The sequence below is a fragment of the Podarcis filfolensis genome, assembly GCF_964270895.1.
Source record: "Podarcis filfolensis genome assembly, chromosome: 4".
NCBI classification, from domain to species: domain Eukaryota; kingdom Metazoa; phylum Chordata; class Lepidosauria; order Squamata; family Lacertidae; genus Podarcis; species Podarcis filfolensis.
The window spans coordinates 63,454,021-63,481,554 of record NC_139607.1 but is presented as its reverse complement, the minus strand read 5'-3'; the positions used below and the strand labels follow the sequence as shown (position 1 = coordinate 63,481,554).

The following is a 27,534-nucleotide window of genomic DNA, read 5'->3' as shown; positions in this document are numbered from 1 at the left end:
TTGTAGTCCAAACTTTATTAGGACAAAACAAAGCACAGTTTTGAAACTTCTTTAAAAGAGAACATGCACCTTCCCACCCTCCTTCTTGAAATATGGAGAAATCAGGGGCCATAAAGGAAGCAAATGTTAATTAAGCACAGGATTTTGTTTTTCATCCACCCTTCTATCACAAATACATCATTGCGCTTGTTCTCTCTGCTCAATATAAGGTGGTGGGATGCAACATTAATTCAGTAAACATATGTTTTTGAAAGGGCAGCAGAACACATTACTATTTAGAAACCAGATCCTCCTGAAAGAGGATGACAAAAATTCCCTTATCTGAGTTTTGTGATAAACAAACTGATCCCCCTTATTCCTGGGTGTCGTCTGTGCAGTTTACAAGGTTAGTGGTGTTTGCTATCTTGAGCATCTAGTCTAAACTGTAAGGTGTTGGTGTGGGATGGAACTGAGTATTTTTCTAGTTTCTTTAAGAATAAGTGTCAGCCATGCTTGACACTCCATCAGTAGATAATATTCCCACTCTTAAGAGGTCACGTGAGGGCAAAGTTGAAATGAACTTGCAAGACAGTGAAGGCTTTGCCTGAGTGAATCATGTTTATATGTCGCAGGGGCGTTTGGCGTCCCAAGTGTATGAAACTGGTCCTGGTCACTCATGGAGCATGAAGACACTCCAGGAAACCTAGGAGAAGCTATAAGGAAACATATCATTCTAATTAACTCATGAGACGTTAATTTCCTGTAGCTCTGATTAGACTTTCATCAGTGCTAGAGGCTGTAGAAATTGCTTGGGCCTGATTCCTGACCGCTGCACCTGTAAGGTGGGTGCCTCATGATTCCCTTGCCCTCCTCCTCCAGCTGCCAAAACTATGTGGCTTTTCTAGTTCTCACCTGCTTCTGCCAGTTCTTCCTGCTCAGCTAATTGAGTACAGAAATGGTTTAGAGCTCTCTAGAAATGATGTTGAAATTCTGGTGGCCATATACCCTACTTCACTGAGAATAGTCATCTGTATGAAGGTCTGCCAGAGGACAACCTTCTGTTTGAAGGCCTGTCTGGTCCATGCAGTGGAGGTTGGTTCATTAGGGCAAATGGGGCTAGCCTTCTTACTTATATCCAGTCCAGGGGGTGGCCCTTCCTGTCAGCTTCTTTCGTCTTAGGCTCAGTGTTGCCCTTGTAGAACTCAGCAGGGAGGAGCATGGGGACAAGACTAGAATTAGTTGACTCTGCCTGTCATTGGCTCTGGCTCCACCTACTGAGGGGCTCCCTGCCTTCACCCTACCATTTCCAATGTTGACCCACCACCATCACTGGATCCAAGTCCAGTTTAAAGCTAAAAAACCAAAAGAAGGGAGAGCAGGTGCCTTGAAGGTGGCTGTGATAGTTAACATTTGAACAGAAAACTGAGCAGGCACACAGACTTCCCCACTAAGGTGAGATGTAGCTCTGGTCCACACTTCTGTTTGTCCTGCTCTTTACTGCTGAATTAGAGCAAACATCAACTGGGTTTTCTGTAGATTGATGTTTGCTCCAATTCAGTGGTGAAGAGCGGGTTTTCTCGGGACAAACGGAAAATTGCTCAGACCAGTGTCTAGAGAGCATGAGAAACCCTCTTGGACCTGTGCTTCTGAGGCATGGGACAAGCAGAAGTGTGGATGAACCCAAAGTGTACTACTACCAATTAAAGGAATCAGTTCTAAATTTGCATCTCTCTATAAATTAACATACACAAATTTTATGCGAATTCACGTCCTCTTGACTCCTGTTTCTTGGTGAAACATTTCCTCTCCTTTGTGCATACAAGAGGCCATTCTAGTTGAAATGGTCCTCCTAGCCCTTGCATTCTCTACTTTTGATCCTGAGTGTATTCTTGCCTGATCATTTTTTTAAAAAAACAAACAAACACACACATCACCGCTAAATTTAAAAGTAAGAATGGATTAAAAAGAGTACAAAATTTAAAAAAAACTACAAAATATGAATGTGCTTCCCCACACTGGGTTGCTTCTCATTAAAGTATTATTTCTCATTATTAGAAATAAAGCATTATTTCTTCACGTTTCTCATTGAAGTATTATTTTCCATGGGAAATATTGTTTCCATTGAGTAAATATTTCTGTTGAAACAACTCTATTAAGTCTATTCAGTTACTGTCATACAGAGCTAGTCTTTATCTAGGAGGCTATTCAAATTCTAAAGTAGTTATATACAGACATATCAAAAATTCAAGTAGAATTCATTGCACATTTACTTGGCATAAGTAGGGCAAGCTGGAATAGTATGCGGAGTCCAGTGGAAAGATGAGAAGGAAAGACCTTTATTTTTCACTTTTCCAGGAAAAGGGAAGCTGCCCCATGGTGTGCTTGCAAAATGTCTGAAAATGATGCTAGAAGGGAAGTGGAGAAGTGGAAGAGCAGAGGTTCATAGTCATCAGGTCAGTGCTGCATATAAGAAACCAGCCTCATCTGGGAAGTAATTGTTTAGCTCAGCAAGTCAGTGTCTCTGCTTTATTTGAGAGGAGAGAAATAGTGGATGTCACAATCAATGACACCTCTCTATTAAATAGCAGAGTGTTAGGGTCTGCTAGTTTAAGGATTTGTCCAAAATAGCAACCAAAGCCACTGCAAATTGAAACTATCATAAATCCAATCAAGAAATCCAGGGATTTATAGTGATATAGGGATTTATGAAAGGGCTTGGGACTTCCACTAAAGATGTCACCTTCTTGGTAGTGGCACCCGCCCTGTGGAACGCCCTCACATCAGATGTCAAGGAAATAAACAACTATCTCACTTTTAGAAGACATCTGAAGGCAGCCCTTTTTAGGGAAGTTGTTAATGTTTGAAGCTTTATTCCAATTTTAGTGTTCTGTTGGAAGCCGCCCAGAGTGGCTGGGGAAACCCAGCCAGATGGGCAGGGTATAAATAATAAAATTATTATTTTTATTATTATCACTCCAGCATTCTTTGGAAAAATCAGAATGATTATACTGGTTTAAGTGTAGAGTGATATCTACTCAAAGTATTCATCAGCTTCAGTCCTTTCTCTAGTAACCAAAGCTTATTTTAGTATTTGTTTTCAAATAGATCACTCTCCTTTCTGACTGTATGTTAACGAACTCAAATAATGAAATAAGCTTTGACATAAACTTTTTGCAATATGCCAGGCCATTCACTTAATGAGTTGAACTGGCTGATTGGACCCCAGACTGCCAGGGTTTCAAAATCTACACTGCAAGTTTTTGTCGCATCAGAGAGTCTTCCCTTCCTGTTGCCCCCACAGAACACAATTCACACGGACAGGTCATCAGAGCGAGCTTTACTGCTGGCGCGGCTGGTTTTGCTGAGCCTACGTTTGTCGTGGAAGTAGCCATTGGGAACCAGGGTGGGTGTGGAGCTATTGGCGGCCTCCGAAGCCTGAGAATAGTTAACTTGGATAAATGGAGCTTCCCTGTCTACGTCGTCTTGGTTGTGAACCCTCTCCGTTGCAAAATTGGCAGTGTTCTGCTGAGAGGCCATTTTGTTGCTGAAGGGACTGATAAATTTTCCACCAGGGTTGGCCAAACACTGGTTAAAATCTGGAGGAGGGGTACAGCTTTGGCTCACCTTTGCTTGGGGGTCTGTTTCCAGTTTGCTGGCGACTGGGCTGGGGCTGCGTTTGTAAGAAGGGGAAAACTTCTGCTTGGCTTTCTTCCACCCCAAGTGATATAGTTCAGCCAGGCTTAAGAACAGGGAGAGTGCTGCTACGGCCAGCATGAAAATGATAAAGATGTTCTTCTCAGTTGGCCGAGAGACGTAGCAGTTGACTGGATGGGGACAAGGCTTCCGTTGACAGATATAGAGCGTCTCAAGGAAGATTCCATATAGCATGTACTGCCCAATGATGAATGCTACCTCCATGGTGGTACGGATTAAAATGCTGCAGACGTAGGTGTTCAGCAAAGTGCCTTTAAGAATGATCCTCCCGCTTGGCTCATCCCAGCAGGACAGCTCCGCCTTCTCGGGCGCTTGGTACTCCTGCTGGTGGAAAGAATCTCCCTTGCTCTGCATTGCTGTTGACGCTTCTTTGGCCTCCTTTAGCTTCCTCTTCTCCTCCATGCGCACTGTGTGCATTGCATGTCCCATGTACAGCAGGGAAGGGGTGGAGACAAAGATGATCTGGAGGACCCAGTACCTGATGTGGGAGATGGGGAAAGCTTTGTCGTAGCAGACGTTCTCGCAACCCGGTTGCCGGGTGTCACACATGAAGTCGGACTGTTCATCTCCCCACGAAGACTCTGCAGCTGTGCCCAGGACAAGCATCCGGAAGATAAAGAGCACGGTCAGCCAGACTTTCCCCACCACTGTGGAATGCTTGTGGACTTCCTCCAGGAATTCTCCTAGGAAGCTCCAGTCACCCATTTTGGCTCAGCAAAGAGACTGGCCTCTGAGGGAGAGAGAGAGGAGAGAGAGAGAGAGTGTGTCTTACAGATATAATCTTATTTATGCATAAAAGTATTTCTGTACTTCCATATCATCTCATATCAGGGTACAATGTTATAACATATAACACCATTTTTTAAAATGCAAATGCAAATGCAATGGAAGAGAAATAATTTCCAATAAATAGTACTTCCTTTGTAGATAGAGTGGCATTTGAAAGGCTCCAAAACTGCCACAAAAGCAACTGTGGAAGCAAATACAGTGGTACCTCAGGTTAAGTACTTAATTCGTTCTGGAGGTCTGTTCTTAACCTGAAACTGTTCTTAACCTGAAGCACCACTTTAGCTAATGGGGCCTCCTGCTGCCGCTGCGCCGCTGGAGCACGATTTCTGTTCTCATCCTGAAGCAAAGTTCTTAACCCGAGGTAATATTTCTGGGTTAGCAGAGTCTGTAACCTGAAACGTATGTAACCTGAAGCGTATGTAACCTGAGGTACCACTGTAAAGGCAACTCTTTTTTTTTTGGTAGATAAAGCATTATACCACTTCATTATAGTATACTGAAGCAGGATGACTAAGTCAAAGTACTTCTGAAAAGTTGAAAAATGTGTCATTTGGTCTCAGCATCACCAATTCATGTTTTGCCCCACTGTGTTATTTTAGTTGTTTAATCTAGCAAATAAATTGATTAACAATATAATAATCCTAAACATGTCTACTTAGAAATAAGTCACATTGAATCCAGGGGGGAGTACTCCCCAAAAAGTAGGCAGTGGATTGCAGCCTAAAGCTTGCAGTTCTGCTTTTTTTATACATCCAAGCACCTCTGTAAGCATATCACAAGTACTCTCAGCCAGCTTGCATGGGACCACTCGTGCCTAAGTCTTTGGTCATACACCCATGCCTGTCTACCATGAACTCACTGTGCGATGACCTCATTTAACCTAGTAGCCAAACTCTCCAGTGTTTCCATTCACCACGCCTCCACTTACGTATCTTTTTCCCTTCCTCAAAACAGTCCCATTGTAAGTTGGGCAGCAGAACACAACTTTGAGTGAGTGAATGCTGTTCATTTGAGAGCGGGTGTCTACACATCTGGATGTTGCGGTCGACATCCCTATGGCACTGTTTCTTTGAGATCACCCAGCTATAAAAACCCTTTGTTACCTTCTTTCAGAGGAGGGAAGTTTTCCCTTCCTTGTTTTCATGGCCATAACTTCCTTTCGCTTGTGGTATCACATGCACTGAATGAGAGGGAAGGCAGAGACACCATACTCCATTACTCTTTGCTCCAGACAAAGCAGCGTCCTTGACAAGCAAAGAATAGCGAAGCAGTTTAAAGAACTCCCTGTTATGAGGTGGGCAGGCCATTCCACCCATGTAAGCTTCTGCTTCAGAGAACTCTCTTTGTATGAACTTCTGTTATTTGCTGCGGGGAAGCCAAGAATCCTTCACTTAAAACACACACAGAAACCTTGGAGGCCTAGCTAAAATTGGATCTGCAGGGATATAAATAGCAGACCTCAACAGCTAGCACTATGTTTTCCCACAAGAAAGGTGACCAAAGACTGTTAGCCCTGCAGAAGAGGGTTAGTGATTAAATGTATTTTTTAAAATGCATGGCCGTTTCCCTACCATATGGTACATGGAAGTCTGTTGGCTGGTGCAAATTTGAATGAAAATCTGTATGGCCAATATAAATTGGGAACCTTGACTTTTGAGGTTTGAACTCAGTATACGCTGGACCCTTTCCACAGAGATCTCTACTAGGAAATGAAATCGCCTTGCAATGGGGAAAAGGGCCTATCTGAGTCTGCCTTCAGGACCTTCTCTGTCAAATGCTTCTTGTGATGGGTGCTGAAGTTGTGAAATTAAGATATTACAATATTCACTGCACAAAAGGAATGCTTGAAGCTAAGTCCATCTAGTGATATCCATCTAGGATATTCTTTAACAAGGATGTCTGTTCAAAAGGAAAACACTGGTGCTGTTTGCTTTTGGTGCCTTTTAGATGTTATAGCAGTGGCTTTGGAATAGTTTTTCCATAGCTTCATCCCATGGTGTGGTTGTAACATTTAACGGTATGGCACCGTGCAATCGGCGCCAATTGTGTTGGTTCCTGATTCTGGTTCAGCTACGATCATATATGAAGGACTTGCACAAATGGCCCCACCTATGCAGTGCTGAGCTTTTAAACATTATGACAACCATTCTCACACTTTGGTCCCCATATGTTGTTGGACTACAACTCCCATCATCCCTAGCTAGCAGGACCAGTGGGCAGGGATGATGGGACTTGTAGTCCAACAACATATGGGGACCCAAGGCTGAAAGAGGCTGCATTATGGCCACACTGTGGGATGAACCTCATGGAAGAATAACTTCATATTTGGAAGTTAACTACTGAAAGGGCTTTTACTGTGTTGGCACCCATGCTAGAAATTTCTCCCAAGGCAACTTTGCCTAGTGCCTTTAAACTTTGAAGTATCAAGAAAAGGTTTCTCCAGTGTGAAATTGTTTTTGTAAGTGCCTTGAGAGCTTCTGCCCCAAAGTGGGACATAAATCTCTCAAAGAGACACATACATTTTAATTAAAATAAAAAGTGAATCTCAGGGATGACTTACAGCAGGGCAATCTAAAATCAATGCAGCATTCAACATTACGTTGCTGCTTTTTAAAACTGTACCAAATAAACAAGATACTTAACAACAATCAATCTAGAACTCACACTACAAAGGGAGTGGGGGAAAAGAGGCTAGTTGTCTCTGAGACGCTCTGAAATTTCAGAGTGTCTTCTGACTCATCATTAAAGTGCTGTAAGAGTCTCTGTTGTTTTGCTACACATTGCTCTCTGAAACCACAGAGATTATTGTAAAACAGTTGAATTGGAAAGTACACTCCAAAAGCTTCCCTCCATGTTTATGAATGCTGTGAATATACTGAGTTGAAGGACTGCAAGCAAAGGATAATGCTAAGTGGCGTTATCATACCTTGGGTGTGAGTGTGCTGAATGCTGCTGCACAGATGGGCGTTTTACTTCGTATCTTTATCAGTGAGTTCAAAGCTGACTGAACTGGCATGTAACAAAGCATGTAAATCTTACGTCTGGTACTAAATTGGGAGGTGTTGGATACGCCAGCGAGGACAGCCAAATAATACGGATGAACCCAGGAAGATTAAGAAATACTGTATTGACATAGTCTTGAGTGCGGTGGAAAGAGAAGACTACAGCTTCATTTTTGAGGCTGTATTGTGGTGCAGTCAGTAAAAGGGCGATTGCTTTTATTTGTTTATTTAAGTAGACGCAGGGAACAACATGGATAAATGCCTCGTAGCAAAAACTTAGCATGATACTGGTCTAAAGAAGGACATCATACAGCTTTCTCAGCATTATATGGAACATCTGAATTTTGCACAAATGCATCACAAGCTGTATTTCTTGAATTCCATGGTGCTTGGCTCCACTGTTTACTCTACCCCCTTCCAGTCTCTTTTCATGTACGTGTGTGTATGTGTGTGTGAGAGAGAATATCTAACTGCGGGTAACACTCCATGCATCACAGTGGGCTTTAGCTCACAAAAGCTTCTGCATGAGTTTCAAGGCACCATGTGTTCACTGGCTTGCTGAATCAATGGTGTTTAGTTTATCTTTTTTACTAGAACCTCAAGATTCATCAATTGGAGCTTGTGGTTTGGGTGCAAAACAGTGGCTCAAGAGGCCAAGTAAATTACCTATGAGTGCAATGGCCTGTATATACGTAAGTACAAATCTAGTTCACTACAGATCAGGGATTCTAACTACCTAATTTAGGGTGGGGTAGGTAAGGTATTGTAGCTTGTACTGGGAGACAGGAAATCCTTACATTGCAAATTATCCAGCAATCTACCAATAGATCCTGACCTTCCTTTCTCCCATACCTGTTCTAGTAGACAAATGGACAGATGTTTCTTACTGACATGGGACAATATGTCCACATTCTAACCTACATACAAATTAGCTAGAAAGGGGAAACATAACATAATCCAGAGGGGGCTGGGCTTTTAATTTTTATGGGAGCAAATTAATCAAACACATTTTTGAGCAGTTTTGTTTTTCAGTAGATATTCACCCAATATTTAAATATCGGAGCTTTTTATTTTTTAAAGTCTCCTTTGAAAAGGAGGGAAAATCAATTTACTACTTTTTCTTTTTTGTTCTCTGATGAGATCTTTTGGTCTGTTCTTGATCCCCACCGCTCACGTAACTGCTCATCCGTTCTCTTTCTTTCAAGTGCCGTGATGACACAAAGGAGACAAGGACAGTGGAGGAGAGTATGTGAAATCAGCCTACAGGCCAAAGAGAAAGGAGCTGGAAGAGGAATGATTGCCTATGCTGGTATGCTTCAGATTCCTTCCAACCGAGTACTGACATTCCCAAGGGCAAAGCACAGGGATAAAATAAAATGTATGTGATAAAAATAATGCATAACTTGCTTGCAACAGTGAGAATACTTTGCATAGTTCCCAAGAGACTGTGGATTCAGAATCTCACCATTCTGAACTCTGAACCCTTAGGACTTGTCTCACCATAGGAAAATCCAGAGAGAAGACACTGGGGCAGCTGAGACTGTTCAGTTTGGTGTCTGATTGGTTTTATATATAGTGCATCACCCAGAATTTGCTAATATAGGAACTGCTACAAAGAGGAGCCATGTAATATTATTTGTGCTAGAATCATAACCAGGGAAAGAAACAGCTATCTGATTTTTCAAAGACATCTGAAAGCAGCCCTGTATAGGGAAGTTTAAAATGTTTGATGTCTTACTGTGTTTTAGTTTGTTGGAAGCTGCCTCGAGTGGCTGGGGCAACCCTGCCAGATGGGCTGCATCATCACCACCACCACCATATCTGGACAGGCAAACATACTCTGCTGCTGCAGCCTCTGGTGCAACATAAAATGTTGAGTACCAAGCGTGAAATAGCCTGATCAAGCATGTGCAGTTGAGAGCCAGTGTGGTGTTGTGTTTAGAGTGCTGGACTAGGACCCGGGAGACCAGGGTTCGAATCCCAACTCAGCCATGAAACTCACTTGGGTGACCTTGGGCCAGCCGCTCAATCTCAGCCTAACCTACCTCACAGGGTTGTTGTGAGGAGAAAATGAGGAGGAGAAGTATGCAGGCCACCTTGAGCTCCATGGAGGGAAGGTGGAGTATAAATGTAATAATAAACAAACATGCAGACAAACACCTCCCATGTGCTGGTTAGGGTTTTGTACAAAGGCTGAGGGGAAAGAGTTCAAATACGCAATGCTATACAGCAGTTGTGAGCCTACCACTAACTTTACCTAATGTACCTCACAGAACAAGTCTAGTACTTGTGGTTTGTTAGCTGGAATGAAATCGGACACATTCCAAGTGAAAGCACAAGTTCGTGATGATAGTATTTGGGGATCAATCCTGATGGAATGGTACTTTTTATTTTCCCTGACTGAACGGCTGAGGGTAAAGAGGGCCTCGATTTTTCCAGAGACCTAACATACATGGACTGACATGCAAATATCTACACATAGATACATTAATTAGGAGTGGGATAATACATCACACACACACACACAAACCAGATATCTAGTTGCACATGGGACATGCACTACATAATAATCATATGGGAATTTATTGGCAGAGATATTGAGGAATTCCAAACAAAAAATAAATTAAAAAGTGGGGAATCAAAAGAGCTGTTTCAGCTGAATTCAGATCATGGGCAAGTTGGCTGGTTTTGCACAGCTTGCCTCTAGTAATAACCACTTTAAAAGAATAACAATGCAATTGTACTTGGTGGTCTAACAATGCCCCCCCCCCATCAGCTTGGTCCAAGAGCATTTGGTTTCTCTGGTCTATTCATCTTCCCATAACACCCTTACTGTGATGAGGCCAGCTCCAGCATTCTTATAGCTAAAGGAGAAACTTCTGTTAGCAAGACCACTCATCTGTCTCTAACCATAGGTAGCCCTTGATCTCTAATTCTATGCACATGTTCTTCTAAGTCCCATTAAATAAAGTAGGACATAGTCTCAAGTCAAAATGCCTCGGAACAGTCTGTTGGTTTCTAGAGGTTATGGCAATTAGAAGAAAGCTCTTGTCCTGTCTTCTACTTCCAAATCATGTGACTTTTTTTCGGTTCACCTCCCTAAAATTAGTGTATGTGCAGACTTCATCACCACCACTAAAATATTCCTTTTATATAATATTTTTATTAGTTTTCAATTACAGTCCAATAATAGCCTCATTATTTAAAAAAAACCCTCAATTTATAAAGCAATTGTTAATACCAATTGTTCAAATACCAAATTATATAATTTAGCTAAAGAGCCCCCCCCCCGCAAGCTAGATTTGATGGTTTGATGATTTTCTTTATTTCTGCATTCCAAAATCTTATTAATTTCAATTACATTCATAATCATTTTATTCACTTCATAAATAATAAAGGTTGGGGACGAGTCAGCTCTAAGTCTCCATCATAAATCTTTTGCAAAATAGAGCTTCCTTTCCTTTTTCCTTTTTCAACACACACAATGCCGTTTGATGCTATAGTCCATATTTATAATCCAATTTATTCCATACTTGCTTGTATAAATATAATTGGAACTAACATTCAGAGGACGGTTGCCGAATCATAAATTTAGAGAAGAAAACTTTAAATAAAGAAACCGTAGGCTCCCCTCCCCCCACCGTCTTTTGCACCAAATGAAGTCTTAAGCTCACACCTTAAAGTCCTTGCAGTTGGTTTGTTCCACAGTTTGTGATCTCATCTCTTCTAGCATGTGCCTGTACTTTAGTCCAATTAAGCTCTAATTAACAGGAGAACCTCTGCTTATTAATGTGGGGTTTTTGCCAGGCAAAGTGCTTTTACACTCAGCGCCTCCCTGCCCCCCACATTCCATGCCAGAGCGAGAGCCAGGTACCGAGATGAACTGCGAATGAAGCCCATTCCCCACTTTCCTTGGGGGGAATTTGCAAGGATAATTACCCTCAATCATCCTCGTTTTTCCTTCGCCAACAATCTCCCACTGTCTTGAAGGCTGCCTCTGTTAAGTCAGAACAGACCTGGAAGCCACCCCTAAAATATTCTTATTTAGATCAGGCAGTTTAGCAGCACACTTACCTGGGAGTAAGCTCCAAGGAGTGCAATGGAACTGCTTCTGAGTAGAGTATGTATAAGATAGTGCTGTCAATTTTACTGTGCATGTAATGAAGAGCAAATGTTCTACAAAATGTGCACATACAAAAAAGAAACAATGTAAAGCTTCCAACTAAATCTAGCAAGAAGAATCCAGCCATATGACAGCAAAGTTCATCTCTAGTGGTTATAGGTTTCTGCAGTTATCAGATAGCCTTCTCAGCAACAAGAATCCGTTTAAATTAAATAACGTCAAACTCTCCCTAGGCATTAAAGCTTTCTTTGGTTATCAGATATCAGTGTCATATGAAAAAGCTGAACTAACAGGAAAGCATAAACGGCTTACTGTTTAGGAGATAATAAAAACTAACAAGGGCAACATTCATAAGGATGTGAACTTTCTCACATTAGATGGACACTATTAAACAAGGAAAAATACTCCAAAAGTATATAAATAACCCAGCACATGTCGTCCTTTTTCTGTAAACAGAGAGAAGGCGGCTGCCTCACTTCATTATGCTTCCAGATTTCTGATGGTTCTTACTATTGCTTGTTTTAAATTTAAAGAAAGCCAGTTCCAAATTCTTACTCCCTGAGCTTCCTGCAGTTTGTCACATTGACCATTTTACTCACCTGAATGGCCTCGTGTCTTTAAACGACTCGTTGTTCTGTTACTTCGTGTAGAGTCTTACCATGGAGTCTTTGGACTTTTTAACCATCTTCCCACTGCTTTCTCTTTCCTCCTTTCCTTCACCTGTGGTTTCTCACCCCCCCTTTGTATCTCCTTCCTCTATGTATACCCGCTTCCCTCCTTACCCTTTGTCTTTCTCACCCCTCCCCTAGTCACTGTTCTAGAAAAAGGAGTCATTTTATAGGTTTCCTCCACCCCTTGTCCGCTTTCCTCCGAGGTCTTCCCCTTGTCTCTGCAGGCCTGTGATGCTGACTGTTGCTCTTCTCACTTGTCAGGAGAGACAAGCGCTGCACACCAAGCGCTCTTCAAATAACAGGTCACTATCAAGCTTTCCTTGAAAGTCAGGAACAGTGATGCCCCTTCTGCAACCAGAGCTCTCTGAAGGCAGTTTTACCCACTCAAGAAGGGAAAGGGTTAGGGTTGAGGGGCGGAGGCAGCCTGTCCCTTGTTGATTCTGGAAAGCGCAACCAATCAAAGCATAATTCCTAATGTTCTGAGATTCCCTTATTCTGACAAGAATCCTTTCCAGCAAGCCTGGTTGGCTGGGGGGGGGGGAGCAGAGGAAATACGCATGTACATAAATCAACATTTGTGCATGGGTCAAAAGTTAAAAATAGAAGGAGCGGGTTCTGGACCGTGTTTGCAACACGAACAGCCTATTGAGAAGAACGTAGAGAGTGACCCAGCATCAATATCAAAGCTTCAGAGGAGAGCAAGAGCTTTGCTGCAGATGATAGTGCCAACTGAGGGATGTTACCTGTAGTAAACAGGTTTTACTTAGGCTTGGTGTGTGCTAGGAAGAGTGAACCACACTTCAGTGTGTGGCATGCCCTCCATTTTGGATGAAATATTGTCCTTTGTTGACTTTGAGACTCCCACCCTATCCTCTTTTTCACTTCTGTCTGTCAAACTTTCAAATGGTGAGATATTCCCCACAGTGTGGGAAATGTGAGGGGTATGTCTGAAGTTATTCTCATATGTGTGGCTTCTAATAAAACATACATTGTTCTGCTATTATGAGTGTTATGTTCTCTGCCTAAAATGAGAAGGCAGTCAGAGGAGATCGTCACAGCAGCCATGAAGTCCTGAGCCACCCCAGAGCCAGTCGCCTCAGTGTGGATGTTGAAGTCCCCTAGAACCAGCAGTCTGCGAGTCCTCAACACTGCCTCTGAGACCACAGTGAGGTGGGCGGTAAACCAGCAGAATTTCTAATCTGTCCCAATTTCACAACACCAGAAACACACACACTAGATCCCTCCCCCACCTGACTGGATAGAGGGCCTGGAGAGACAGAGAGAATTTCTATAGACCACAGCAACTTCCCCTCTCTGACCCTCAAGACTGGCCTGATGCCGTACCATATACCCAGGTGGGCACAGCTGGGTGGGACCAACTCCATCCTCTTCATCCACCCAGGTCTCGGTGATACAAGCCAGATTGGCCTCCACAATCATGGATAAAGGAGGTATTTATATGGCAGCTTCCAACAGTGAGATATGCATAAAGTGGCTCACAACATAATAAACTGGTGTATTATTTAATGCAAACACTGAAAGGGGGAGGTTGGGGGAAGAAAGCAATATTGTTGCTGTGTGAAACGGCCAGTTGTAGCTACATTAGCCATGCATCTCAACTGGCACCCATCAACTGTGAACCTGTACGCCGCCTTCTCTTGGAATTGCAACACTGAATTTTTTTAATGATCTTCACGTCAACTATGTCTGACATTATGAAATTGCACTCAGGTTCTTACACACCTCTACACAAATCAATCAATGTGATGCTATGTGCTTAAAAGGTGTGTGTGTGTGTGTGTGTGTGTGTGTGTGTGTGTAAAGGGTGTCTGTGTCATAGAATGGTGAAAAAGTATCTTTAGCCAATATGCAGGAAAAGACTGGAATATCTTTTTCTTGCTGTGGTTTGTTTGTGTGATTTGGAATGGGGAATATGGTGCGGTACTTTACCCTTTCCCTACCTGCCAGTTTCCTGCTCCAGATCTCTCCCCAAGCATCTTTTACTCCCCAAACTCCAAGTCTGTGTTTATGCTTGGAGACCCCATTGCAGAGGCTAATGGGGAAAAGTTTGGAGTGGGGAAAACCGTGGGTGATAAAAGAGTTAAGCACCCTCTCCACTTTTTGATCAGCTTCAATTTGGCCAGAGAAAGCTAACTTTCTTGTGAAGCTCTCCCCTACTCCATATCTATTGTTAATAAACATTTATATGGAACGTGCAGTTTGTCCCTTTGCAGCAAGGAAAGAAATGCATTGTCTCAAGGAGGATGTCTTTTACAAATGCAAATAATACTTAAATATGCATTTGATTTTTAGGCTCAGAGAAGAACCTGTGGAGTCATGACACATGCTTATTCAAAAGCCCATGTATAATGCAAGAGTATGAGCTCTTTTTGACTTGAAGATAAAAGACAGAGCAGCAAAGCAAAGCATGAACATCCATTGCATTATTCTACACATTTAGTTTGATAGACTGGCCCAGACCATTCAGTCATTGCTAGAGGGAGAGAGAAAGCCCCAAACTGTAATGGATTTCATGATGATGTGATGACAGCAAGGAGGAGACACATTAGGTGCAGATTGCCTAAACCGTGGTGATGTCATGTAATATGTACAAACATTCCAACTGTCTTGGGGAAAGTTCACAGTAATAGCTTGCAGCTTCAGTTTGGCTGGAGAAAGCTCTCGTCAATCCTAGGGCTGGACAGGAGGGCCTAGGCAGGGAGAATGCAGTCTAGAAAGCTGAATGTGGAGAGTTTTCAGGAGGCAGATGGGCTAAGGAGTAGATGGTAAGCCTAGGGTCCAGATGAGGCTGAGCTGAAGAAGGGAAGGAACTGAACTGAAAAAACAAGAACCTCAGAAGAGAGTAGGTGGAAGAAGATGAAGCCTGCAAAAAAGTCAGGGAACTGGGGAAGCAACTGTAGAAAAACATTCCAAGGCCTAAATATAGAAAGAGCTATGGGGAGGGCAGGGGGAGATGGAGGGAAGGGAGAGATGAATCTGCTGGCCAGGCTCTATAATGTAAAGAACACATATATATCTTGGAGAATGGCAGTGGTAGAGCATCTTACATGCAGAAAGCGTCAGGTTCAATCAGGTTTAGCGTAGATTGACCAAGAAACTTTATACTGTTTCTTACCATTTGTTCAAAAGGGAGGTCTCTGGAACCTCTGAAGACAGGATTATTATTCATAGAGAGCTGTCAAAATTGTTGCAAAGACAAAATAGGAACTTCCCTTACGTGCTGCCCTGAGCAGATTGCAGGAATAGTAGCAGACCTTTGTGACAGACTGATAATACTGCACAACAATAAATACATTGCACTTTCTACCTTTCTGAAGAGTAAGCTATGAATGGAAGAAAGTGGCTGGCGCAGTGAACTAAGGGAAGGGAAAGTGTGAAGAAAGGGTATTCATTACCCATCTCCTTTGGGGAAGAGCCAGAGCTCAGTGGTGGGTCACACGTTTTGCATGTGTAAGGTTCAAGGTTGAGTCCCTGGCATCTCCAGGAAAGGCTGAAACCATGGAAAGCCATCGCTAATTGGTCTATAGACAGTATTGAGCTAGAAGGGAAGCGGGTGGTGCTGTGTCTAAACCACTGAGCCTCTTGGCCTTGCTGATCAGAAGGTCGGCGGTTCAAATCCCTGCGACAGGATGAGCTTCCGTTGCTCTGTCCCAGCTTCTGTCAACCTAGCAGTTCGAAAGCATACCAGTGCAAGTACACCAGGGGTCGGCAAACTTTTTCAGCAGGGGGCCGGTCCACTGTTCCTCAGACCTTGTGGGGGGCTGGACTATCTATCTATCTATCATCTATCTATCTATCTATCTATCTATCTATCTATCTATCTATCTATCTATCTATATCTATATCTATCTATCTATCTATCTATCTATCTATCTATCTATCTATCTAATCTATCTATCTATCTATCTATCTATCTATCTATCATCTATCTATCTATCTATCTATCTATCTATCTATCTATCTATCTTGGGGGGGGGGAATGAACAAATTCCCACAAATAACCCAGAGATGCATTTTAAATAAAAGGACACATTCTACTCAGGTAAGCCATCCCCCCCCCCCATGACTCTCCCCTCCCTTCTCCACAGCACCAAATAAGCCCCGGTGGCTGCTTACCTGTGTCTTGCGAGCGGCAGGGGCTGGTGGCAGGGGGACAATGAGCAGCGCACGAAAGGGCTCTGGAGAGGGGCTGGCGGCAACAAAGCCCAAACTGAGCCTGCTTACAATGGCAGCCGCTTGAGCGCTAATGCTGCTGTTGCTGGCACCAACAAAGCCTAGTCCCCTTCCTCTTGGCTCTAGGTAGGGCGGGGAGAAGCCAGGAGGAGGGAGGAAGGAGGCGCTGCTGAACATGCGTGTTGGCACAGCCTGAACAATCAGCTCCACGCCAATCCACACGGTGATCCACGCGGCCTTAGTCTGCCTGCCCATGGAGTAGCTAAATAGGTACCACTGCAGCGGGAAGGTACACGGCGTTTCTGTGCACTCTGGATTCCCTTATGGTGTTCCGTTGCACCAGAAGTGGTTTAGTCATGCTGGCCACATGACCTAGAAAGCTGTCTGTGGACAAATGCTGGCTCCCTCATCCTGAAAGTGAGATAAGTGCCACAACCCCATAGTCGCCTTTGACTGGACGTAACCATCTTGGGGGTCCTTTCCCTTTCCCTTTTACCTAACTGAGCTAGATGGGCCAAATGATCAGTCTTAGTGTAAGGCAACTTCTTATATTCTACTGTTAAAGGAAGACCTCTCCTGGCCCTCTTCATGCTATTTGTGTGAACAGTGCAGACACATAGAAATAAAGCTGTGTCTGCCAGATTGTCCTATCTAGCTTGCTTCTGAGTTGGCAGCTTAAGCTACTCCCTTTGTCTCATCCAAGTTGGTGGCCATCACTGCCTCCTTATGGCAGTGAGTTCCACAGTTAACTATGCACTGTATGAAGAAGTACTTGATTATATTTGTCTGGATCTTCTAACATTCAGCTTCATTGGATAATGATGAGCTCTAGCCTTGAGACGGAGGGGGAAAATTCTCTATCCGCTTTCTCCAAGCTGAGCTTTTCCCATGTCTCTTATTTGCCTTGTCTCTAAGCTGAAAAGCCCCCAATGCCATAGCCTTTCCCCATAGGAGAGTTACTTCATTCCCTTGACCATTCAGGTTTCCATTTTCTGTTCCTTTTCCCACTCTGCAATATCTATTTTCCAATATATGGAATTTGCATTTTTCGCAGTTCGTGCACACGGAGTCGACATTGCCATTGAGCTTTCCTCTATGACTTCAAGGTCTTGTTCCTGGTCAGTCACCGCCAGCTCAGAACCCATGAGCACCTACCTAAAATTAAGATTTATTTCCAGCTAGATTTATTTCCCTATGAACAAAAATGGAAAGATGAAGAAGTTCCCATCACAGAAGAATGGAATAAGCAAAGTGATGGGCTATGCTGAATCGGAAAAGTTAACAGCTAAAATAAGAGAACTGCTTTATGGAAGAATGGAAACCTTTTCCAGACTATTTAAAGAAATATTAAAATAGGGTGAATTTGTGAGCAGGATTTGAACTATGAGCAACAGAAAGAACGAGAGATTATTGTACAGTGGTACCTCGGGTTACAGGCTCATCAGCTTACATATGCTTCAGGTTACAGACTCCACTAACCCAGAAGTAGTACCTTGGGTTAAGAACTTTGCTTCAGGATGAGAACAGAAATCGCATGGCAGCGGCGTGCCAGCAGCGGGAGGCCCCATTAGCTCCAGGTTAAGAACAGTTTCAGGTTAAGAATGGACCTCCAGAATGAATTAAGTATGTAACCAGAGGTACCACTGTATTATGGTTATGATATAAAGAGGGAGGATAAGGTGCAGCAAAAGGGTAGAAGTTTAAAAAAATGGGATGGGAAGTTGATAAAACAAAAGAAAAAACATTACTGTATTGGCCTGAATATAAGCTGCACCCGCAAATAAGCTGCACCTTTAAAATTCGGCGGCTTGGGGGAGGCTTGTGAGTGGTGGGCAGGCAGCACGCCGTTGCCCCGTGCTCCTGGGTTGCTCTCGGGGCGGGGAGGGGGGGGAGGGGGGGAGCCACATTGCTTTGCTGGTGGAATAAGGTCCCAAACATAAGCCACACTTAAACTTTTCACAATTGGAATTTGGGGGAAAAGTGCGGGTTATATATGGGCCATTACGGTATGTGATGAAATTTTGTGTGAAAATTGTGTAAATCAGAGAAAGAGAGAGAGAGAGAGAAAGATTTATATTTTTTTGCCCTGACATGCATCACTTTGTGGTCATTTTACTCCTCATTAACTCGGTTTGGAGAGGCCCGTTAACATGTGGGTATAAGACAGCTGTTTGTCTCTACTGAAAATGAACTTTATTCATTGCTGAGGACTGCAGTAGCTATGAGGCTATCCACATTTGGAAAACACAAACGATCTCTGGCCTTCTATACCCCTCAGACTGGGTAGTTCAGGATCAGCCTGAACTTCTCCAAAGGATTTCCTACTGGACAGCTCAGCTGACCTGAACAGCTGAGAGAACTGAGAAGTGGGGAGTCTTGCTAAAATGAACAAATTAAGGTGAGAATATTGTGCACGAAGGGCTTGCCCTTCCATGTGCTTGCATGCATAATTCTTTCCTGTTTCTTCACCCATTCAGCCGAAGTTAGAAGCCAGGAAGAATTACAGATTTTTATTTTTTTCAAAGAAAACAAACCCACTCAAAAATGTATTTTAGCACGAAATGATTAGTTTAAGGACAAGCTCTGTAAGACAGATGTAAACACAAAGACTACAAGGCTGAAAGCATTAAAATTAAATTATTCAACTGTACAGAGATTTTTCTTTTTTAAAATGTGAATTTTGATTGTCTTTCCTTCATAGCTCTCCACTGTGACTTAAAAAATGTCAAAATCTGGGAAATACTCAAAATTTAAATTTTACCTCAAATGGTGATATCTGAAATTCAGAAATGAAATCTGAGATCATCATTCAATTTTCAGGAGTATGGTCGATTTCATTAACGAATATGATGTAAATAAAGTTTCTATATTCTGTTCCATGTGACCTATGCTATCAACTATTGATTGCTACAGCCTGTCCAGTGTCATATTTAACGCTGATTTCATGTCGGCTGCTGCATTTCAGATGCTGTCAAGTGATGACAGCTTCTGCACATCAGCCATCAAAACTTGAAAAAATGCTAACTACTTCATGTCAACTGTCACAGATTGTCCACTTATGTGCATTGAACCTTATGCAGCATTTTAATTTAATTTTATGCTTATACTCCAGCAACTGTTTGAGGCATTTGATTCTAAATAGAGAATGCATTCCTTTGCATAGATCAGTTCTGGAGATTAAATCCTATAACTTTAGATTCGTTGTCGTTATCTTCATATTATTCTCCACTTATATACCTTAACAGCCTTCCTCTCCCACAGCCACAATAAATCAAGGCAATCAGTCCACTCAGAGGTACAACTGGTAAAAGGGGAAATAAGACCATCCTGTTTGCATAATGGGTAAGAAACAAAAATTCTAGTTTGCAAAGTGGCAAGCCAAAGGAAATTATCTTTCCTTAAAGTTAAGGACTTCCCCGATGTGAACTTTGTATTAGCTACTGCAAAAAAATTCAGTACTTGTAGCTATTTTGCACATTCTTTATGCTTTTTTCCCTTGTTATCCGCCAACATTCATTCAGTTAAAGCTGCAATTCTGTGCACAGCAGAATGTAAACTTCACTAAATGCATTGTGACTTACTACCAAGTCAGAGAGGAATTCCTTTCTCCCCGCCATCCCAGAGCAGAAAGTGTGATTTGGGATGATGTGTGATTTGGGCAGCACATCATCTTGAATCAATAAAATCTGCTCAAACCTCATTAAACAAAAGAATTTCAGTGTAAGACCCCAAAAAGAACCTACAAAATATACTCCCCCCCCATTCATTTTATCAGATTTTCAATAGACAGAGGTAGGGGCACAAAAATAGACGGATGAAGAGGTTTCTACTAATAATTTAGCTTTGGGGTTGATCTTTGGACTTGCAGGAACATACCTTCTCTGCTTGTATATCCAGGAGGGATCCTTGTCTGATGGAGGACTCTTCAGATTGGATAAACAAATCTCAGAAGAGTGTCAGAGCAGCACGTCTTCTTATCAGGCAGCTGCCAGGAGGTTCCCAAAAAACCTGAAGGAAGCAGGCTGTAGGGTCTCCTAGCTTCTGAGTGCCGTGTGACATGCCCCAGCAGCTGTCGGGCTCCTATAGAGTCATCGTGTGCATTGGGTTATAAATGTGGTCCCAAGAAGGCTTTATTGTAAGCAGTGACTTGGCTCTAGCCGAGCACTTCCTCTGCCTCCCAGCCTCTCTATTTTTAATGAAGGAATCTGGGGCTATCGCAAAGGAAGTCAAATTGTTTTAGGAAAACAATAGCAAAGTAACTAAACGTTTATTGGTTTCCTCCCTTGGGGTCTGCAATGGAGTTGTCAATTGGACTGAAAAGATGGACGTACTGTTTGTTTAAAAGACTTAATTCACTGGACTAAATCAATCTAGCTTATGTCATATTTTTTTTTTAAAGAGCGAGATCATAGACTGATATGGACGTGAAGCAGCAGCTTAAAAGTGCAAGTAAGATTTGATCGTTAAGCTATGCTTTTTAGAGTTTATGGTTATGAAAGGATTGGCTTGTATCCAACAAAGTTATTCCATTAGCACAAGGACTTCTGCCTGTGGAACTAGACTTCTTCTCCCTCTCCTGCTCCAGGGGTTTGGGGGAACCACCCCCAAAAAGGTTGGGGGTATGTTAGAGAGCAAAGGGAGAGGAGAAGAAGAAAAAGGAGTCCTGTTGTGCAGGCAGAAGTCCTTGTGCCAATGGGATGACTTCACTGGAGCCAACCTGTTGCCTCTAGACCTAAGTGTCCAACTCTCCTTAATACTTACTGTCCCTGCAATGTTTCCCCACTTGAGTCATTCCATGTTAAGTCTAGGCTTGGAACCCAAATACCTGATGCCACCAGCTTTGCCAGCCTTCCCACATCTTAAGACAAACTTGGACAACCTGATGACCTCCAGATGTTTTGGACTATGATTCTTATCACCCCCAGCCAGCCCAACTGTGCTGGCTAGCTGGGGCTGGCAGGAGTTGCAGTCAAAAACATCTGGAGGGCACCAGTTTGGCCAAGGCCATTTTAAGATCTTTAGAAGAGGTTCTAAGGAGTACCTTCAGAGCCGGGGGGGGGGCAAACTTTAGGCATCTTGGATTTAGGGTGATTTTTACTCAAACCTCAAGATGTACCAACCATAGCCAGATACACTTTCCTAGAATTAAGGAACAGGATGTGTTGAGAATGTGCTGAGCCCAGGAATTTGTTTTCTCTATCAGAAGGGAGCCCACAGTCCTGCCACCTTTTGCTAAACAATTGGGAGTCGGAAGGCTTGCTGATCTACTGCACATCACTTGGAGATCTACTAGTTGATCCCAATCTACCTTCTGCCCATCCATTTGTTTGCTATATGATTGTTCTGGGATACCCTAGACAAGAGCAGATTTTATTGCTAGATATGTCTTGCGCAACTTGCAATGGTGTGTTGCATAAAGGTACCCAGAGAAAATATTCACGGGTTTAGATGTGGAACACATAAATAAGATGTATATGTTTTTATTGTGCCTAAACCCTGTTTATGGAAATGCCTCATTTGTAGATTATCCCCCATTATATTTTTTTAAATAAAAAAATTACTGAACAAAAACTTCCACAAGTGAACTTCTGAAATGTCCATTTGTGATTGGGAATAGTTTTGCATTGGCAAGTTGACAGATTTGTATAAAAGGGAACCTCCTGTTTGTAAACAAGCGTTCTGTCTATTGTGACAGCGAGTAGACTGCTCCAAAGTGCTGTGCCCTCAAGAAATTGTTACCAGTCAGAGTATATCACGGGAGTCCTGAAAATGGCTGTTTTCACAAAGCTGCCAGCTGAGAAGCCATCGGCACTTTGGAATGCTAAACCTTACCAGGCTCGCTTCTGGAACATCTGGTGCAGGAGTCTTTTTTGAGACTACCTGCCAGCCTGCCCATTTGCTACATAAATGAACATCGCCTCCAGAGCCAGGAGTGCCAGGAGCAACAAGAGCTTCCACTAGATTAATATTATTCAGTTTAGATGATGAGGGACAATTGGAAGTGAATGGAATTGTCTGTACGCATAAGAAAAATACAGGCCTTTGCTGCCATAAAGCAGTTCCTGGCATCATTGGCATTCACTTTGCATCTCTGTCATCATCATCAGCAAACTCTCTTGATTTTGGGCCCACTAGATGTCCCTAAGTGTCGTATTGACTAGAATGGAGGCACCAACCCCTTCCCACCCATGTGATCTGGTATCTGCCCACTCCTTGCAGTGAATGGATTTTGGAAATGTTAGTTTCACATTCTTGACGTCTCTCTCTTTTCTTGTGTTGCTCACACTTAGGGCATTCAACCTGCCCTTGACACCACATTGTCCAGCTAGCTTTGCCATCCAATAACTACATGTTGAGCATGGTTGTCAGCAAGGATTCCCTCCACATGCACATCCTTTGACCCTGCCAGTCCCAATGGGCACAAGCCCCACTACTGATGAGAAAGATCGCCACACTCCAAGTGCCCTCAAATGAGTAATGTGTCCCTGGGGCTTCCAATCAAGCACAGCAAAGATGCAAAGTTGTGATACGAAAGTTCACGAAGAAGAAGAAGAAGAAGAAGAAGAAGAAGAAGAAGAAGAAGAAGAAGAGGAGGAGGAGTTTGGATTTGATATCCCGCTTTTTCACTACCAGAAGGAGTCTCAAAGCGGCTAACATTCTCCTTTCCCTTCCTCCCCCACAACAAACACTCTGTGAGGTGAGTGAGGCTGAGGGACTTCAGAGAAGTGTGACTAGCCCATCAGCTGCATGTGGAGGAGTGGAGACGCAAACCCGGTTCCCCAGATTACAAGTCTACCGCTCTTAACCACTACACCACACTGGCTGCTATGCAAACTCACACTTTCCCTCAGGATGGGATGGGCACTTTGTTTCAGTGTTCTTGAATGGCTTGGTTGGTTGACCTGCTTATTTTGCTAGCCATCCTTGAAGCCCCAGGTGACTCGACGGCTCCATTTCTCACTTCTTGCCCCCAGACCCTTCTTTGTGCCTTTGACTGAACGTTGGAATGCTGAATGTTGGAAGATTCAGGACTTCTTCATGCAACACATAATTAAAACTCCGGAGCACACTCCCACAGGAAGCAGTGATGGCCACCAACTTGGAAGGCTTTAGAAGAGGATGATGGCTGTGCCCTGTCTCTACAGTTGGAGGCTGCTAGAAACCCCAGGAGGAGAGAGTACTTTTGTGCTGTGCTCTTGCTTGCTGGTCTCCTGCAGGTACCTGGCTGGCCACTGTGAGAACAGAATACTGGGCTCAATGGGCTACTGGCCTGATCCAGCTTGCTCCGAGCTCAGACTGCATGTTTGAAACTACTGTATTTTGTACCCAAGAGTATTCTAGCTGTGTTCTCCTTGCTGCTGCAAGGAATAAGGCATGAATCAGACCTTTGGATTGAGTAAGTAAAGTTTTTAAACTTACTTAACAGTGTGTGGTCTGTTCATTGTCAGAGGGGTACAGAGGGGGGCAAGTGCTGCAAGCACACTAAATGGGATATGAAAAGGGGTCTAACAATCTATATTCCCACGTTACACTACTGCTTAACTCTGGGACCATTTAAAACTTTGCTGGGGACTCTCTGCTGCTGGCGAGTGTGTTAAGCCCTGTGTTTTGAATCCAGGCATCCTGCCAATTTTTTTGGTTAATTACTCACATGTGGGTCACAGATCCTATTTTCCTTCCACACAAAAGGGGCAGAGGAAAATGAACCGAGTGAAAACCAAATGTCATGTAACAGCTGATTGGGTAATGTGCAGAATTAGATATGATATATGTAATTGACACATCAGAATCCTGCCATTCCTTCTCACCTCCTTCAGCCCTTTAAACTCAGCTCCTTGGAGCTTGCATCATGTTAATACTTTACCTCATGTGATGAAAAGTATCTCTATTTACTTTTCACCACAGGCCTTGACATGTCCTGAAGAGGTTTCAGCAGAGCCAGGACAAAAATATTTCTGGGGGGGAAATGGGACCAATGAGCTTGCCATGTACACGTGCTGTAACTGGATCGGTGTTCCAGGGAAAGTGTAGGTAATTTTCCTACTTGGGACATAAATATATATATTTAATGGTTCTCATAAATGTGCTCATGTAAAATGGGTGGTGTGTGTGTGTGTGTGTGCCATTATCACACAATACTTAAGGGAGGCTGTTAGCAATCCAGTTCCTCTCTGGGTTACAACTTAGAGGAGGATTTCTTTATATTTATTATTTATATTTATAAAACTTTAAATATATTTACAGAAATATACAAATATTTACAATTATTTTGTGATGTCTACCTGTACATCTATCTGTATTGATATAATAATGTAGTAATTATCCATCTATATTCTTTTATTTGTTATTAGAATTTGAATGCCACATTTCAGTGTTCAAATGTCCCCAAACTACTCACATCAAAAGCACAGAACAACACAACACAATCCATTCATTCATTCTGGCCTTAATCCAAGCGAGAGTTAGGCATTCTTAAAGTCTATGCAACTTAGGTTGCCTTCAGTCAACCTACTTATGGTGCACTCATCCTGATTTGTTTGCAAAAAGTTTGCAGGAGGTTCAACAATGTTGGCTTTTTGTGATTGAGCATTTGTTCTGAATTGTCCGCAGAGAGAGTAAATGGCATTTTGTCAAGCAAATGCTACCCATACTGCCCAGTGCATTTTCCTGTCACTTACCTTATTGTAAAACGACCGGATTTTGGGAAGTGTGTTTGTTGTTCCGAATCAACTTTAATTGTACAATTTGAATTTGCTGGGGATGACTGAATCATACCTGAAAATGGCCTGGAAGCATCTTTAATGTGCTTAGGCAAGCGCATAACTTGGTGTTGGATTTGTGCCACTATCTGAGCCCACCCACCCCCAATCCAACTCCTGTGTACAATATCGGTATTAACAGTATCAATCAGTATCACACTCTCCCCAGTATCAACAACAGGGGAGATTGTGGGAAAAGTGGGATTTGCCTGTTAGAAACTATTAAACAAAAAGAAGTGTTAACAGAATGGGTAGGGTGGATAAAATTGTGACTTTCACAGATTAGAAGGGTGAGGAAAAGCCCAGAGCCTGCCTTGAGGCATGATTTGGGGTATCTGCCTATTTGAGAGTGATGCATCAGTCCTGCATGTGATCCTCATATGGGCTAAACTAAGCTTTTCGGAAAATTATTTTGTAAAGCAAAATAATTGTAAAGCAAAAAGAAATTAAACGGTTTTTCCAAAATCAAAGGGAACCAAAGACTGGTTAGCACAATGCACCCAGTATTTGCAAGCTTTGTTATAATGCCAAGTATACCACGGGATGTTACAACAGAAATGGCAGTTAACATAAATTAGACATGGTTTAAGAGGCTGGCGGAAGATTTTTCAGAGGAGCTTGAAAAGTGATGCCTCAAACTGTTTTCAAAGGCCTGTATTCATTTTCCCCCTACATCCAAAAAGGAAAGAGGGCAGGCATGGAGGAAAATTGATTCTAAAATGTGGGTTGTTGTTTTTAAAATAAAAATGACGAATTATAATTTGACTAGCATTTTACAAAAGTTCCTTGAGCTTTCAGATGAAGGACCTAGGAGTATATTGATATATGATGGCCATGAGCACTTTTAAATCCGACTAATTTCCATGATTTTGAATTATGGTGCTGGAGGAGACTCTTGAGAGTCCCATGGACTGCAAGAAGATCAAACCTATCCATTCTTAAGGAAATCAGCCCTGAGTGCTCACTGGAAGGACAGATTGTGAAGCTGAGGTTCCAATACTTTGGCCACCTCATGAGAAGAGAAGACTCCCTGGAAAAGACCCTGATGTTGGGAAAGATTGAGGGCACAAGGAGAAGGGGACGACAGAGGACGAGATGGTTGGACATTGTTCTCAAAGCTACCAGCATGAGTTTGACCAAACTGTGGGAGGCAGTGGAAGACAGGAGTGCCTGGCATGCTCTGGTCCATGGGGTCACGTAGAGTCGGACATGACTAAATGACTAAACAACAACAACAATTTCTATGACAGCATGTACTTACACCCAGAGGTGTAGTAGTCTGGGGTCAATGGGTTGGGGTTTGCTTACCTCTTACTATTTCTGCAGCCTCTTCCAGAGCCATCCAATCAGCATGAAATGTAGACTTTTCAGCAACTGAGAAGAAGCCCTCTCACCCCTTGTGCTGACTGGAGCCAATCAGAGCGGAAGCAGATGAGTCAGCCACGGAGGATTGGCTCCTAGGTTCACTCTGCAAAAGGTGTGTGGGAAGAACACCAAGAAGCAGTTGTCCTGTAAGGATCCTAAGCTAAGCATTTAGGAACACTGGAAACACGGGGTGCTTCGGGAGAAGGGTGCGCAAGGTCCGTTATATGCCACGGAGCTTTGAGGGGAAACGCAGCTTAAGTCACTCCAAAATAAAATATTGCAGCACTCTGATTAATTGGCCTGTTTATGTGCACAGGAAATAGTAGATCTAGCTGAAAGACCACTCATGGAGAACTGCTTTGATGGCTGCAATGCATCCCTAGTTATTATTATTGTATGATTACAGGATTATTGTGTAATCTTAGAAGGAGACAAGGCAGTAAGGGTGTGTGGCTGCGATGGGGCATGGCAATGGTTAACGTGAAGGGCCCCTGCACATCTGAATTTGCCACTATGCTACCACTTATACCTCTGATTTAAATAAATAGGGATAAAAAGTTCTTAAGTCAACCATACTGTGTGTGTGTGTGTGCGCATGTGCGCGTGCGCATCTTGGAAATTGCTAGTTGTTAGTTTTTCATTTGTTTAGTGATAACGTTCATTTTCCCGAGGCAATAAAACTCAGGGACTATCACCTCTGCGTGTTTTTCTCTCTACAGGCTTGTTTCAGCTGATTCTGGCCCAGCTTCTACTGAGAGATCACAGTGGTTTGCTCTCCGACATTTTGAGCTGAATGCGATGCGATTTACAATATTGGCTATCTTCAGACATTTACCAAAGCGGGTCAGGTGAAGTGGTAGAGAGGAATGTACTAGCCCTGCCACCCAGTAGCTGATGGTGTGGTGGCATGCTGTCACTCACCTGACCTCCAGCTGGCT

The 27,534-nt window shown here is 42.9% G+C and overlaps 1 protein-coding gene and 1 long non-coding RNA gene across 12 annotated transcripts; one reads left to right on the top strand and one right to left on the bottom strand.

The window, feature by feature from the left end:
- On the bottom strand, positions 1 to 20,783 carry GJA5 (gap junction protein alpha 5). 8 transcript variants are annotated; one of them, XR_014547555.1, is made up of 3 exons: positions 20,349 to 20,783; positions 1,584 to 4,423; positions 1 to 1,476 (listed from the first exon to the last, which is right to left on the bottom strand). XR_014547555.1 is itself a non-coding variant. In XM_083611689.1 (2 exons), exon 2 carries the CDS (start codon positions 4,396 to 4,398, stop codon positions 3,289 to 3,291), a length of 1,110 nt encoding a protein of 369 aa, XP_083467815.1. In that variant the 5' UTR covers positions 4,399 to 4,423; positions 20,349 to 20,783; the 3' UTR covers positions 1 to 3,288. The 8 variants fall into 8 exon arrangements, 4 of the variants coding, with proteins under 4 accessions (XP_083467815.1, XP_083467816.1, XP_083467814.1 ...); XR_014547556.1 differs by lacking the exon at positions 20,349 to 20,783 and adding an exon at positions 16,416 to 16,589; XR_014547557.1 differs by lacking the exon at positions 20,349 to 20,783 and adding an exon at positions 12,207 to 12,739.
- Positions 18,465 to 27,166, top strand: LOC310761626. 4 transcript variants are annotated; one of them, XR_014547591.1, is made up of 5 exons: positions 18,465 to 18,870; positions 19,734 to 19,814; positions 20,872 to 20,921; positions 24,378 to 24,499; positions 26,558 to 27,166. It is a non-coding gene; the product is annotated as an uncharacterized lncRNA (long non-coding RNA). The 4 variants fall into 4 exon arrangements; XR_014547592.1 differs by lacking the exon at positions 20,872 to 20,921 and having other exon boundaries at positions 18,466 to 18,870; XR_014547593.1 differs by lacking the exon at positions 24,378 to 24,499 and having other exon boundaries at positions 18,467 to 18,870.
- Positions 27,167 to 27,534: the final 368 nt, after the last annotated feature.